Source organism: Solanum verrucosum, unplaced genomic scaffold, assembly GCF_900185275.1.
Source record: "Solanum verrucosum unplaced genomic scaffold, falcon-dt-bn FXZP01000255.1, whole genome shotgun sequence".
NCBI classification, from domain to species: Eukaryota; Viridiplantae; Streptophyta; class Magnoliopsida; order Solanales; family Solanaceae; genus Solanum; species Solanum verrucosum.
The window spans coordinates 1,277,134-1,290,083 of NW_026020006.1; the positions used below are offsets into that span (position 1 = coordinate 1,277,134).

General features: G+C 35.1%; 4 protein-coding genes across 4 annotated transcripts in view; all 4 read left to right on the forward strand.

Moving 5' to 3' along the window:
* Positions 1 to 12,950, forward strand: part of LOC125819524 (cysteine desulfurase 1, chloroplastic) — a 276,125-nt gene that overhangs the window by 232,745 nt on the left and 30,430 nt on the right. The window lies entirely within an intron of this gene.
* On the forward strand, positions 2,357 to 7,525 carry LOC125819437 (replication protein A 70 kDa DNA-binding subunit B-like). Its single transcript, XM_049498869.1, has 9 exons — positions 2,357 to 2,527; positions 2,620 to 3,047; positions 3,128 to 3,252; positions 3,340 to 3,421; positions 3,642 to 3,759; positions 3,847 to 4,004; positions 4,096 to 4,216; positions 4,346 to 4,702; positions 7,301 to 7,525. Exons 1-9 carry the CDS (start codon positions 2,357 to 2,359, stop codon positions 7,523 to 7,525), a joined length of 1,785 nt encoding a protein of 594 aa, XP_049354826.1.
* Positions 7,644 to 10,749, forward strand: LOC125819439 (uncharacterized). The gene is made up of 5 exons (XM_049498870.1): positions 7,644 to 7,790; positions 7,903 to 8,062; positions 8,530 to 9,594; positions 9,692 to 9,904; positions 10,181 to 10,749. The coding sequence occupies exons 1-5, from the start codon at positions 7,644 to 7,646 to the stop codon at positions 10,747 to 10,749; spliced, it is 2,154 nt and encodes a 717-aa protein (XP_049354827.1).
* Positions 10,824 to 12,009, forward strand: LOC125819440 (uncharacterized). The gene is made up of 2 exons (XM_049498871.1): positions 10,824 to 11,425; positions 11,556 to 12,009. Exons 1-2 carry the CDS (start codon positions 10,824 to 10,826, stop codon positions 12,007 to 12,009), a joined length of 1,056 nt encoding a protein of 351 aa, XP_049354828.1.

Below are 12,950 nucleotides of genomic sequence, written 5' to 3' on the forward strand. Positions count from 1 at the left end.
AAATCCAATTTTAATTTGCTAGGTTCAATTCAACGAATAAAATTAGTTTCTACGTCGTACTAAAGAAATCTGTTATACCTGGTAAAGAGCATCACTTTGCAAAAGACTCTTGTGGCCAACCTCTTGGTGTTTAGAGACTTGATTTTCCTGTGATGCAACATTTTCAGCCATGTTATTTTTTGTTGAATTATTTCTTTTTCCTCTTTTTTTTCTTCTTCTTTTAGTTTGTGATTTAGAAAGTAATGAAATGGGAATATATAATGTGTGAGGCAATTTGGTTCACAAGGTAAGACTTGCATGAACATATTAGGCCCACCAACTAACAAAAAATTTGGTGAGATTCCTTCTTGCTGTGTTTTTGTTATTTTATGTTACATGTGGGACCCATGGAGGTTGTTGCAACAAAGTCTCAACCACTCGAATAAAAATACTTAATAACGTCAGATAACGTCATGATTAACTGTTTAGATTTGTGACAGGTGTCCTGTTAATAATTTTACTAACAAATACTTCCTACGTTTCAAATAGAACTTTTTAGTCCGTTAAAAAAGAATGATTTTTTTTTTTGGTAATATTTTAATTTTAGTTTTTCACGTTATATGTTTAATTGTACATTTGACATAACTTTAATTTAGGACCACAAGATTCAAAAATCTTCTTTAATTTCTTAAATTCTGTGTCAAGTCAAACTAGATCATTCTTTGTGAAACGAAGAGAGTATTCATTTCCAAATATATTTAAAACTTGCCTAAAAAAAAACGAAAAATAAAAATATTCATTTTGGTTGTTGATAAATTTATATGCTTTTTTCATGTTTATCCTACGTTATAAAAATGGTGAGTTCATAACTTAAATTCAGTTTCGGTTACTTGGTAAATATATTATTACTATATTATAGTGGAGACGATGATTTCGTATTAAAGTTAGAGAGAGTATCTTTTTTTTTTTTCTAACATAAAGGTATTTATTTTTATATAATAAATATTAGGGCAAACCACATAAATCCCACTAGTTTAGGTCTTAATTATTAAGATTCTCAATAATTTCAAATATTACTTCATGTACCATATCTTAGGATACATGAGTCTGAATCCATGAGATACATGCAGTATCTGCCAAATTTTAAAATTGAGATACAAAATTTATTTATTTAAATTAATTGGTTGGAACTGATTTCCTTAATTAGAGGAGTAATTGAGGATTTTCAAAATACATAGATAATTAATTTCATTTTATTATTCTTTGAAATAGTAAATTCATTAATATTATTAATTTAAGATAAAAACATGTATATCTTGGTAATGCAATTTGATTAATTTCAAATTATTACTCTTAAAATAATACATTCATTAATTTGATGTATCTATATCAATATATGATGTATCCAACAAACTAAACACTTAGATACACGAGTGTCCTGCAAGTACATTCATATGTATCATAGAAGTATCTAGCATTAATTTCATGTATTTGTTATAGGTATCTAGTATTAATTTTATGTATCTATTTATATATATATATATATAATATTGATTTCATGTATCTTTTATATGTATCTAGTACTAATTTGATGTATCAAGTATCAATTGCATATGTTATATCCAAAAACATGTATCTCGAATGCATAGTAAGCATATACATCTATACTACATTAAAAACATGAACTCCAAAAGAGCAATGTTAAATTACGTAAATACCCCTCACTTAAAACTTAAGAAGATTACGCAATACCCCTCACATAAAACTTATAAAGATTACGCAAATACCCTTAAATTTTAAAAAAAAAACCTAACTACGCATCCCTCCCGCAACAAACACCTTGCCTAGCCTACGAATAGACACCACTTTCCCTGGACAGACTCCACGCTTTCACTGGAAAGACACCAACTTTCCCCTGCAACTGCCCAACGTCTAAAAAATTACCAATCAACACAACCTCTGGAGATTTCTCTAATTATATCAGCCACCGGCACAACACCGTTTCCCAATAATAATTCAACTTGTGCATAAGACGCAAAGGTATGCCATTTTTCCTCTTCTGAAACAAGCCAAATTTTAAAAAACTCAAGTCTCACATATGCACTTTCTAATTAAATTAGGTGAATATTGATCATCCATCTGCAACCACATTACAATATTGGACTTGTCTTTTAAATATTTCACTCCGCATCAAAAGTTGTAAGTTTTCACTCTGTTTAAGTTTCCTGTTATGCTTTTCATTGGACTACTTGCAGCACATACATTGCTACAACATACTTACTTATTCCTTTGTTTTAACTACTACACACTGCGGCCTTGAATTACTATTGATATTCACTTTCCGCTATGCACCTCTAACCATCCAGATTCATCACAAATGGCGACCGAAACTGAACTATCAAAGCAGTGTGTCCCCATCAACAAGATACCAAAACACTCTGTTGATTGGGTGATGCGAGTATTAGTTATTCGCAAGGGTTCTGTAATTTCGTACAGCAATACTCGCCATGAAGGGACTTTCCAAACTGTAATATTAGTGGACGATGAGGTAACACTTTTGCTCAGCTTATATGTTATCGTTCCCATTTATTCCCGTTTTACTTCTCTAATGACATCACATATCGCTTACATCAATACTAGGGGACAAAGTTGCAAGCAACGCTATTTAACAAGCATATCGACACATGGAAAGACTTCTTGAAGACAAATAAGACGTACTACATTGCTAACGGGTTGTTGGATCGGGTTAATCCCAACTACACTTCCGTGCACAAAGAGATTGAACTGACCATTACAGATAACACAATCATAAGGGAGAGCGACCATGTTGTTTCAACACACAACTTCTCTAATGGTTTTGTATCTTTGGAACAGGCAGAGAAATTGCCTAATGGTGCCATATTTGGTAACTCTTCATACGACTTGTTAATAATTTTTGTCAATTACATCATACAGATCACTAATTTATATATCCGCTATTCAGACTTGCTTTGCGTGTTAGTTACGGTGAATCCCATCATTGAAAAAGGCGATAGCAAAAGACGCGAAATTGTTGTTACAAATGAACTGTAAGTTGCCCTTCTTTGTTCTCCACTGTCCATAATAATCTGGCAGTGCACTGACAGTACTTATCTAATTCATAATCCAGCATGGACTGTACGACTGTTACTCTGTGGGGAGATTTTGCACTAAACGACGGCGCCTTTCTTGAAAAGCTTAAAGATGACCAACCTATTCTAGGCTTATGTGACGTGCGAGTCTCAATCTATAAAGGTATAGACAACCTCTCCTATTTGCTGATTGTACAAATTTCAAGTATATTTGCTAATTTCTCGAATAAATATGTTGATTCCAATGTAGGGATTTTTGGGATATCAACTCTTCCCGTGAGCAGTGTGTTGATCAATCCAATCTTTCAAAAAGCACTAGATCTTCGCGCATGGTACAAAACCTCATTAACTAATATGCTCGACAATTTTTATTTACCGTTACTTCCACAACTTATGTTCAAACAAGAATTTAACAACATAGCCACAATTTGTTTATAGGGAGAACTATATACAACCATGCCTATCAAGTTAAATTTTAATCTAACAAATTTTAAACCCACAAACATTTCCTCAATTATGTGCTACAATTAACTCACCTCTTTCGATATACAGGCGTGAAGTCATAAAGGCCGAAAAGAAAGCTATCACAACCACACCAAGTAAGGTAATGAGAAAAGCCACAGAAGTGACATTACCCAATATTATGGATGGCACGCTTGCTGATACACAGGTACCTCCAAAACGACACTTTACCTATCCAAACAGGACCATTGTTTACCAAAAATAATGTTGTATATTGGCTATTAACAATGTCCAGGGAGCTTTATACAAGTTCAAAGCCAAAATTATAGACATACTCAATACAGATGAACCATGGTACTCGTCCTGCAAAAAGTGCCACAAGAAAGTGCAAGTTAAACAACATACAACGACATGTCCCAATTGCAACATCCAGAATGTGGAGTATGAAATGAGGTTAGACTTGCCTAAAATAAGCAATCAACATTTTATGATAATATACAACCAGTTTAACTATGAACTCTAACTTATTCACCTTATTTTAAAGATACTACTTACGGCTTGAAGTTTGTGCTGGAGAACAACGTGCTCGGGTTATACTATTTGATGCGGCACAAATGTTAGTAGGTTGCAATGTCGAAGAGTACATCAAAACAACCTCGGAAAATGTATGCCTTGTACTTCTAACATCTTACACCATATTTCAACGTACTTTAATCCCAACAATAAATAAGTGTATGACTAACTTTCAGAACTATTTTTATGCTAATATATCCAATTGTTGACATTTCTTACAGAAGGAAGAATGTATGTACTACCACAGATTGGTGTTGATTAAAGACAAGGAATTCAACTTCCTTGTCCGCATCGATATGAATAATTCAAACCCGCGAAGGAGTCTAATTGCTCAGGAAATACATGCCATTGAAGATGAAGCGGTAATTATAATGTCAGATGAATCAAAATCACTAACACCACCCACAAACAGGGGCAAGAAATCCACTGCGTTAGAAAGACATGTTCTTGAAGATAAATCACCAATCATAGTGGAAGAACCACAAAATGTGAGGCCGCGAAGGAAGAGGTCTAAGAAATCCAATGCGCTACATGTCCTTGAAGATGAAGCACCAAACATAGTGGCGGAAGTACAATCCGTAAGGCTGCGAACAAAGAGGGGCAAGAAATCCAATACGCAACAAATTACATGTTGTTGGAGAAGAATCACCAAACATAGTGGAAGAAGTACGATCCGTATGCCAACAAAAGCACGAGCAAGAAAATCAACAATGAACATCTCCAAATTAAAACTAAGTTCACAAAAGTCGAGTCATAATAGATGACTTCGTTGATAGTGTTACCGAGCATAATGTATGTATGTTAGTAATGTCTGTATTTTAATGGCTTCATCGGCTGCTTTTTTAATATATATATATATATATGTTTATTATTACCTAATTAAGTGTGAATTATGCAAATAATAGCACCTTAATAATTCAAATCTAAATCGCTTAGGCTGTTGTTTATAATATCCTATCTACCCCCCCCCTCTCTCCACCCATAAAATAACGTATATTCATCACATTTAAAACGATTTAAACCATTGAATAAAATACTCAATTAAACCAACCATAAAGTAGTATTACTTAGAAACATTGAATATAAAGCCTAAAATATCCATTATAATAACACATCTACCATTGCACGAGAAATTCGTTAAAGTAAAGACAATGTCCTAGACCGAGAAATATTGATACAAACACGAATAACTCTTACGCGAGAAATGTTTCCTCTTACGACTTTAAGGACTAACGCAACAAAAGAAATACTAAGAAACTTCAAATTTACATTAAAAAAACAAAACATGAAAATACACTAACCCCAGGGAAGACCCATCACCGAAAACATTTTTTAAATAACAACATCCTCACTACACTTTCAAATTTACAAACAACAAGAAAACCTCCTAAAAGCCAATAAGCAAATCAATACACTTTAAACATACTACTACGGTAAATAATAAGCAACATGTAAAATAGAGATTTAATTATTCCACTAATTCGACAGTACATTGTAAGCTATCGAACGTCGACGTCAATGGCACCTCTGGAGCATCGCGCCCATCCAGAAGAGTTACAACCACACCCAAAAAGAGGCCAATTGAAGCAATTCCAACCTTCGCCGAGGATACCTTTAAAACAAACGCCCAATGCCAATGCACATCAAACTAAAAGGAACAGAAAAAACTTTGAGAAATTGCTAAGATCTTGCCGCGCCATTACAATACTACTATCTGTACGACTTTACTGAACGGGCACATCTGCATAAATTTCTGAATTGTTTGGGAGAATTGCCAATCCAAACTACAAACTGTAAGTAACAAATCATTCATTTTTACCATTGTTCAATGTTCTTACTACTCTGCCTTTGTGAACATCTCTCAATAATCTCTGATTTGGTACACTCATGCTGAGATTTGTTCGGCTAACCTGCATGCGTTTTATAATTTAGAATTCCCTCCCAAACTCCGCTACTTTGAAAGGAATATGGCCGAATTACACAAAAGAAGTATATGACAGTCATACATGGTGGTAACAAAAATAGGAAACCTGACAGCCATCTCCCTAACCCCCATGACATAGGAAAACCATACTTGAATAATAATCGCTATGCTCGCGAGGAAGTTGTTGACTATTACTACTATTTGCTCAACCTGGTAAACTAAGGAAAGGGTTACAAAAACTCTGCCCACACGCTTAAGGGATGCACACCCATTAAATAAGATGAAGATGAAAATTCAATAAGTATATGCTACAAAGAGGACCTTAGTTGAAGATGTCTAACAAAATAAACCACCAATGCTCTGATTGTCGGTTGATCAGGACTCACTAGCATATAGATGCTGATGTATGGACTTGCCCTAGACTAAAAATGTACATCAGTACTCCTACAAAAAAAAATAACCCAGTCACACTTGCACACACACGTTAATAAAATTTTAGTAAAAGATTGTGATAGTGGACCATGATGAAGATGTCCTTAAAATTATTACATATATTGTACAATAACTTGAATATGTGGTATTGTGTTTACATTGACCGTATGACTTTCATGATTACTACCTGATTGACTATTTTAGAGAAAAATTGAAACAACTGATGCATTTACATACTCACAATATTCAAACAGGTCACTCATTACTCAAAGAGAGGATTATCAAACATGGACTGCCAATCTAATCAACGGGTCAAAACAATAGGTCAGAAATACGTGCCCTAAATTTATCATTACTTTTAAAGCAAGACCAAATCAAAGTGAGAAAACACTAACATGCTAACATCACAAATTCAATAGGACACAAACGTAAAATACTGACAGATGTAAGAAAGGGCATTGCGAAGGGTGCAAAAATATACTGCCTCTACAAAGCCATCAGAAGTTGGATATATAGAACCAAAGCTGAAGAAGCGGAAAAAAAGTTGGCTACTTCAAGCTTTATCAGAGGAGAACTATAATGAAGGTAAATTGACTAAAATATATTACACTACAACTTACACACCTTTAAGTGAAGTCACCAAAGAAATATGTTATGCTAAAAAACTCAATTTGAATTGTGAATGTAGGCGAAACAAATGTGAACTTATCAACAACATCAACTCATAAGTTGCAAAAACAATTGGATTGCATCTATTTGTCATGCCATGAGGCTTGAATATGAGCCACCAACATTTTGTTGCGCAAGTGGATATATTCAGTTGGCCCCCGACGAAGTTGGAGAGGACTTATACAAATTATTTACAGATGAGTCCAAAGAAGCCATCCTATTTCGGAAACATATTCGAGCGTATAATAGCATCTTTGCTTTTACATCATTTGGAGTACAACTCAACAAGAACTGGCATCTTCAAGGAAAGGCATTTACAGCTTTAAGGCGCAAGGACAAATCTATCACGACTACCATCATTGATCCCGAAGGATGACAGGCCACGTTACTTCCAGCTATACTTCTATGATACAGATCATGAAGTCGCCAACAGGAATGTCAATACTACAAGATGCTAATTTATCCGAGGAAGTCATGAAAAAATCAGGAAAATAATGGAGCAAAATCCATATGCAAAATTTTTTACACAACTAAAGCATCATTCAAATTTTCAGAACTTAGAAATACGCATAGCTGCAAATGCTTCTTTAGATCAACGGGTGTATAACAAACCTTCAGTAGATCAAGTTGCGGCAATTTGGGTAGACGGAAACAATCCAAATATCTCATTTGAAAGAGAATATTGTAGTACACGAACATTCCGGGAACAAACATCGAGTAAAACATTATTATGGTTGTTATGATCCTCTACAGTATCCATTGATTCTACCAAATGGTGAAGGAGGTTGGCATCAAGGAATAGTGAAATCTCACAATCCAAATATCACCATTCCTACATATACAACAACAGCTGCCAACATATGCCCTCGATCATATGCCAGTGCAACAGAGGTTTTGAACAATGAAGAACAAGGTTAGCACATTTACATTCTGCCATCAATCAAGTAATTCACCCCCCCACATAGTATAATAAGAAACTCAATTAATTTTCCGACTAACAGCTTCATATGGAGAACAAATCTAAGGCAACAAATATCAAACAACAACAATATATGTAATTGCTTAAAAAACATGTTCCAGAGGGGTAGTAATTAAATTCAATGAATGTGGTAAACTAACACAACTACATGCAAAGAAATATATTCTACTATAATATACTTGTGAACGTGATGTGGTAATAATATAATATTCAAAGAAGGCCACACATACCTCATGATAAACTGCACTCAAAACTAAACTTATTTAAATTATTTGTAGGTGTACGACGCGAAACAAGAGGTTATGTTTCATGCAGAGAGTACTACTGCTATAAACTACAAGTACGAACGAATGACAAAACAATTTTGTTGCTATCTGGTAGATTGTTACAACAATTTGTAGTGGACATGTACATAAAATTGGAAACCACGCGACTTGAATATTATAGATTCGAACAATCAAATTACAGAAGAGAGATATTACAAGGTATCGTTGATAGTGTTACGGCAGGCGAATGCAGAGGAGAGAAGGTCGGGCAAAGGGTCTTACTACCAGGGTCATTCATTGGAGGCCCGAGGGATATGCGACGACGCTATATGGATGCTATGGCACTGGTACAAGAGTATGGAAGACCAGATCTATTTATCACCATGACGTGTAACCCTGAATGGACAGAGATTCAAGAACAACTATGTGCGGGGCAAGTCGCTCAAGATCGTCCAGATTTGGTGACTAGAGTGTTTAGGGCAAAATTGCAGGACCTGAAAGACCAAATATTTAAAAAGGAAATTTTTGGCCCGACAGCAGCACATGTTTTTGTAGTTGAATTTCAGAAGAGAGGCCTACCACATATACACCTACTACTAATTTTAAAACAAGGTCATAAAATAACATCAGCAGATCAGTATGATCGATATATTTCGGCAGAGTTGCCTGCTAAGGATAAGCAGCCAGAATTACATGAATTGGTTATTAAGCATATGATTCATGGTCCTTGTGGTATAAAACGACAATCAAGTCCATGTATGAAGGACGGACAATGTAAGTTTCACTACCCCCGAGCATTCAACAACAAAACAATACAAAGGAGAGATGGATATCCTATTTACCGAAGAAAAAATGATGGGAGGACAAGCGAGGTTCGAGGAATGAAGATGAATAATCAGTGGGTTGTCCCTTATAATCCATATTTATTGAAGAGATATAATTGCCACATTAATGTAGAGGTTTGCTCAGGTGTTAAAGCAATAAAGTACCTGTACAAGTATATATATAAAGGACATGATAAGTGTGCAGTTTACATTGAGTCAGACGAGGGTGAAAAATTCATAGATGAAATTCGAAGCTTTCAAGATGCACGTTGGGTGTCACCACCTGAAGCGATGTGGAGGATTTACGAGTTTACTCTAAGCGAAATGCAACCAGCTGTTATAAACCTACAACTACATCTACCCGGTAAACAAGCAGGTATCCTAAAACATATTCTCAGATAGTATAAATACAAGTCACAGTTCTCCAATCAAAGCGATTAATATTAATAATAAGCTTCTGTTTTAAAATGTAGTCTACTATTGGAAGAAGCAAAATCTTCAAAATATTGCAGGCTCCCAGTTTGTACAACAAACTATGCTTACTGAGTATTTCAGGATGTGCTTGAATGACACTGACGCTCGCAATTATCTATATAGAGAATTCCCCAAGCATTATGTTTGGAATTCCCAATCTAAAGTTTGGACTAAAAGAAAATCGCGCTCCGTGATCGGCAGAATAAATGTTGGTAAGTATTACACTTTGATATGTGGCATTTATGAGTTAAACAATAAACTAACTAGGATGATCGAAATCACAGCTAATCCTAAAGAAGGAGAAAGGTATTACGAGAGATTATTATTAAATCATGTTCGAGGTCCGACATCATTTGAAGACTTACTCACTGTTAATGGAATACATTGTCATACTTTCAAAGAAGCTGCCAAGGAAAGAGGTTTATTATAATCAGATGATAGCATTTCAGAATGCTTACGCGAGGCTGTAATCTTTAAGATGCCTGTAGCTCTTCGAATGTTGTTTGCGACAATTTTAGTTCATTGCAACCCAACAGATGTAAGAAGACTATGGGACACATATTATAACGATATGTCAGACGACTTTCAGAGGACCCATGCCAAATCAGCCGAGGCCAAACTCCAAAGTACGTTGAAAAGTGTAAATTCATACTTGGAGAGTATGGGTCAAAGTGTTGCAAAATTTGATATGCCACAAATCCAACAAGAATTACATCAAGGTGACACATATGAATGCCGAGAAATAGTCGAAGAAAGGTCTGTGAAGGTGCCAACTGAAGATATGGAGGCACAATCAAAGTTGAATGAACAACAAACGCAAGCATTCAAGACTATCTTGCAAAGGACCGACTCTGGAACACCAGGATTATTCTTTGTAGATGGACCCGGTGGAACTGGAAAAACATATCTATATCGGGCATTGCTGGCACATATAAGATCAAGAGGTATGATAGCATTGGCATCCGCCAGCAGCGGGGTAGCGCAGCAATCTTACCGGGAGGTCGTACAGCTCACTCGAGATTTGGAATACCTCTACAAGCTAATGAATCAACAATGACAAATATGTCAAAACAAAGTGGCGGGGCTAAACTTATTAAACAAGCCAAACTAATAATATGGGACGAAGCACCAATGGCTAAGAGACACGCAATTGAAACAGTCGACAGAAGCTTTCGTGATATAATGGAAAAAAATGTGCCTTTTGGGGGAAAAGTAATGGTATTTGGAGGTGACTTTCGACAAGTGCTACCGGTGGTTCCAAAATCAACACGAGCAGAGACAGTGGATGCAAGTTTGGTAAGGTCATATTTGTGGCCTTTGATGGAAAAAATTCATTTAACATCCAACATGAGGGCAAGAACAGATCCAAATTTTAGCAACTTCTTGATTCGTGTTGGAAACGGCGAAGAGAACACAATACGGGATAATTTAATACTACTACCACAACAAATAGTGGTCCACCCAACTGGTCAGGGTAAGGCAGAAGAATGCTTGGTAACAGAAATTTTTAAAGGGCTACAACAAAATTACAGATCGGCAAAGTTTATTACTGAAAGGGCAATCTTAGCAAGTCGAAATGAATTCGTAGATAATATAAATGAAATGATGATTACTCGATTCCCAGGAGAAACCAGAACATATATCAGTTTCGACTCGGCAGAAGATGATACCAATAATTACTATCAAGAAGAATACCTAAATACATTAACTCCAAATGGTCTGCCGCCACATAGGTACATCAATATACTCAATCTGTCGTTAACATTTTAATTATTATATTAGTTTGAATTCCTGTACCAGATCAACAACAAAGGTGTGGTAAAATACATAACATCATATGTATCTTTAAATTAAACATATTAGGTTGGTTTTGAAAGAGAATGCGCCTATCATGATGCTGCGCAATTTAGACCCATCAAATGGTTTATGCAATGGGACACGATTGATTTGTAGAGGTTTTGACAACAATGTCGTGCATGCAGAAATAACTACAGGAGAATTTGCAACAAAACATGTGTTTATACCAAGAATCCAATTATCGCCGCCTGAGAATGAAGGATATCCTTTTAAATTTATTCGGAAGCAATTTCCAATACGTCTATGTTTTGCCATGACAATAAATAAGGCTCAAGGTCAAACGATACCTAATGTGGGATTATATCTTCCCCAACATGTTTTCTCCCATGGGCAACTATATGTAGCTTTATCAAGAAGAATCTCAATGGCAACAACAAAGGTATTGGTTATGACTGAACAACCAGATACGGGGACAGGGACATATGCAAGAAATATCGTATACAAGGAAGTATTAGGTTAGCGACGCTTTCAATCTTTAGTAGTGTAATCAAGTTGGAATAAAAATAACTTATTACATGTAGCTAATGAAAATGTCTTTGGTCATATTTATAGGTCCTGTTGAAAAAGAGACGAGCTAACCATCAAAATGCAACTTCTGAAGCAAATACAACTATTGTGAAAAATTTGATATTGATAGTTAGGATACAAATGACTTCAAACTCTTGGAAGGTATCCTCTATTTTAGAACAATGTCATAAACACAACCAATTGTAGCTTCGAGCAGTATTACATATCCGCTTATTCATTTGAACTTCCACACCATTAAATGCATCTAATAAATTCAAGACAATTTTCAGAAATGGAGTATTATTTCAAAACAAATATCTGGTAGCTAACGAACATCCATACAAACAAATCTCTTAAGACCTATGCCATATATTGAACAAATAGAGTGTGTATGCTTTAATGCTGCCCAATTGTAAGCATGAACTAATATTTGGTAACTAAGAAACATCCATACCAAGAAATACCTTAAAGACATATTCCATATATGGAACAAAACGAGTATTCATTCTTTAATGCTTCACAGTTGAACACATCACGAGACTAGCCAACCACGTGCAACGCACGTGCAGTGAATCTAGTATATATATATATATATATATATTAAGAAATCTACTTAGTCACTAAAATTATTTTACTTTAACTAATTATAGAATTCGTAAACATCAAATCATAGAGTCGTCTCAAATAGAAAATGTAGTCACATGCAATTTAAAAATTATGAGTTTTTTTTTTTTAAGAATAAGATACATAAGTTTGTCCACAAGTTAAAAAAAAACACAATATGTCATTATTAGTTGAAAGAGAGTTGTTAATATTCACCAAAATTATGGTAAGATTTCAGTTTCTGTGATGCAACCTTATCAACTGCCTGAGTTTCATCACTTTACATGCATG

Bases quoted from the DNA above. Each gene is read 5' to 3' on its own strand.
- LOC125819437 (XM_049498869.1), top strand. From the start codon at position 2,357: ATGGCGACCGAAACTGAACTATCAAAGCAGTGTGTCCCCATCAACAAG. The intron at 2,528-2,619 runs GTAACACTTTTG...CATCAATACTAG, and splicing joins TAATATTAGTGGACGATGAG to GGGACAAAGTTGCAAGCAAC. The intron at 3,048-3,127 runs GTAAGTTGCCCT...TTCATAATCCAG, and splicing joins ATTGTTGTTACAAATGAACT to CATGGACTGTACGACTGTTA.
- LOC125819439 (XM_049498870.1), top strand. From the start codon at position 7,644: ATGGAGCAAAATCCATATGCAAAATTTTTTACACAACTAAAGCATCAT. The intron at 9,595-9,691 runs GTATCCTAAAAC...TTTAAAATGTAG, and splicing joins TCTACCCGGTAAACAAGCAG to TCTACTATTGGAAGAAGCAA. The intron at 9,905-10,180 runs GTAAGTATTACA...AGATGCCTGTAG, and splicing joins GATCGGCAGAATAAATGTTG to CTCTTCGAATGTTGTTTGCG.
- LOC125819440 (XM_049498871.1), top strand. From the start codon at position 10,824: ATGGCTAAGAGACACGCAATTGAAACAGTCGACAGAAGCTTTCGTGAT. The intron at 11,426-11,555 runs GTACATCAATAT...TAAACATATTAG, and splicing joins AATGGTCTGCCGCCACATAG to GTTGGTTTTGAAAGAGAATG.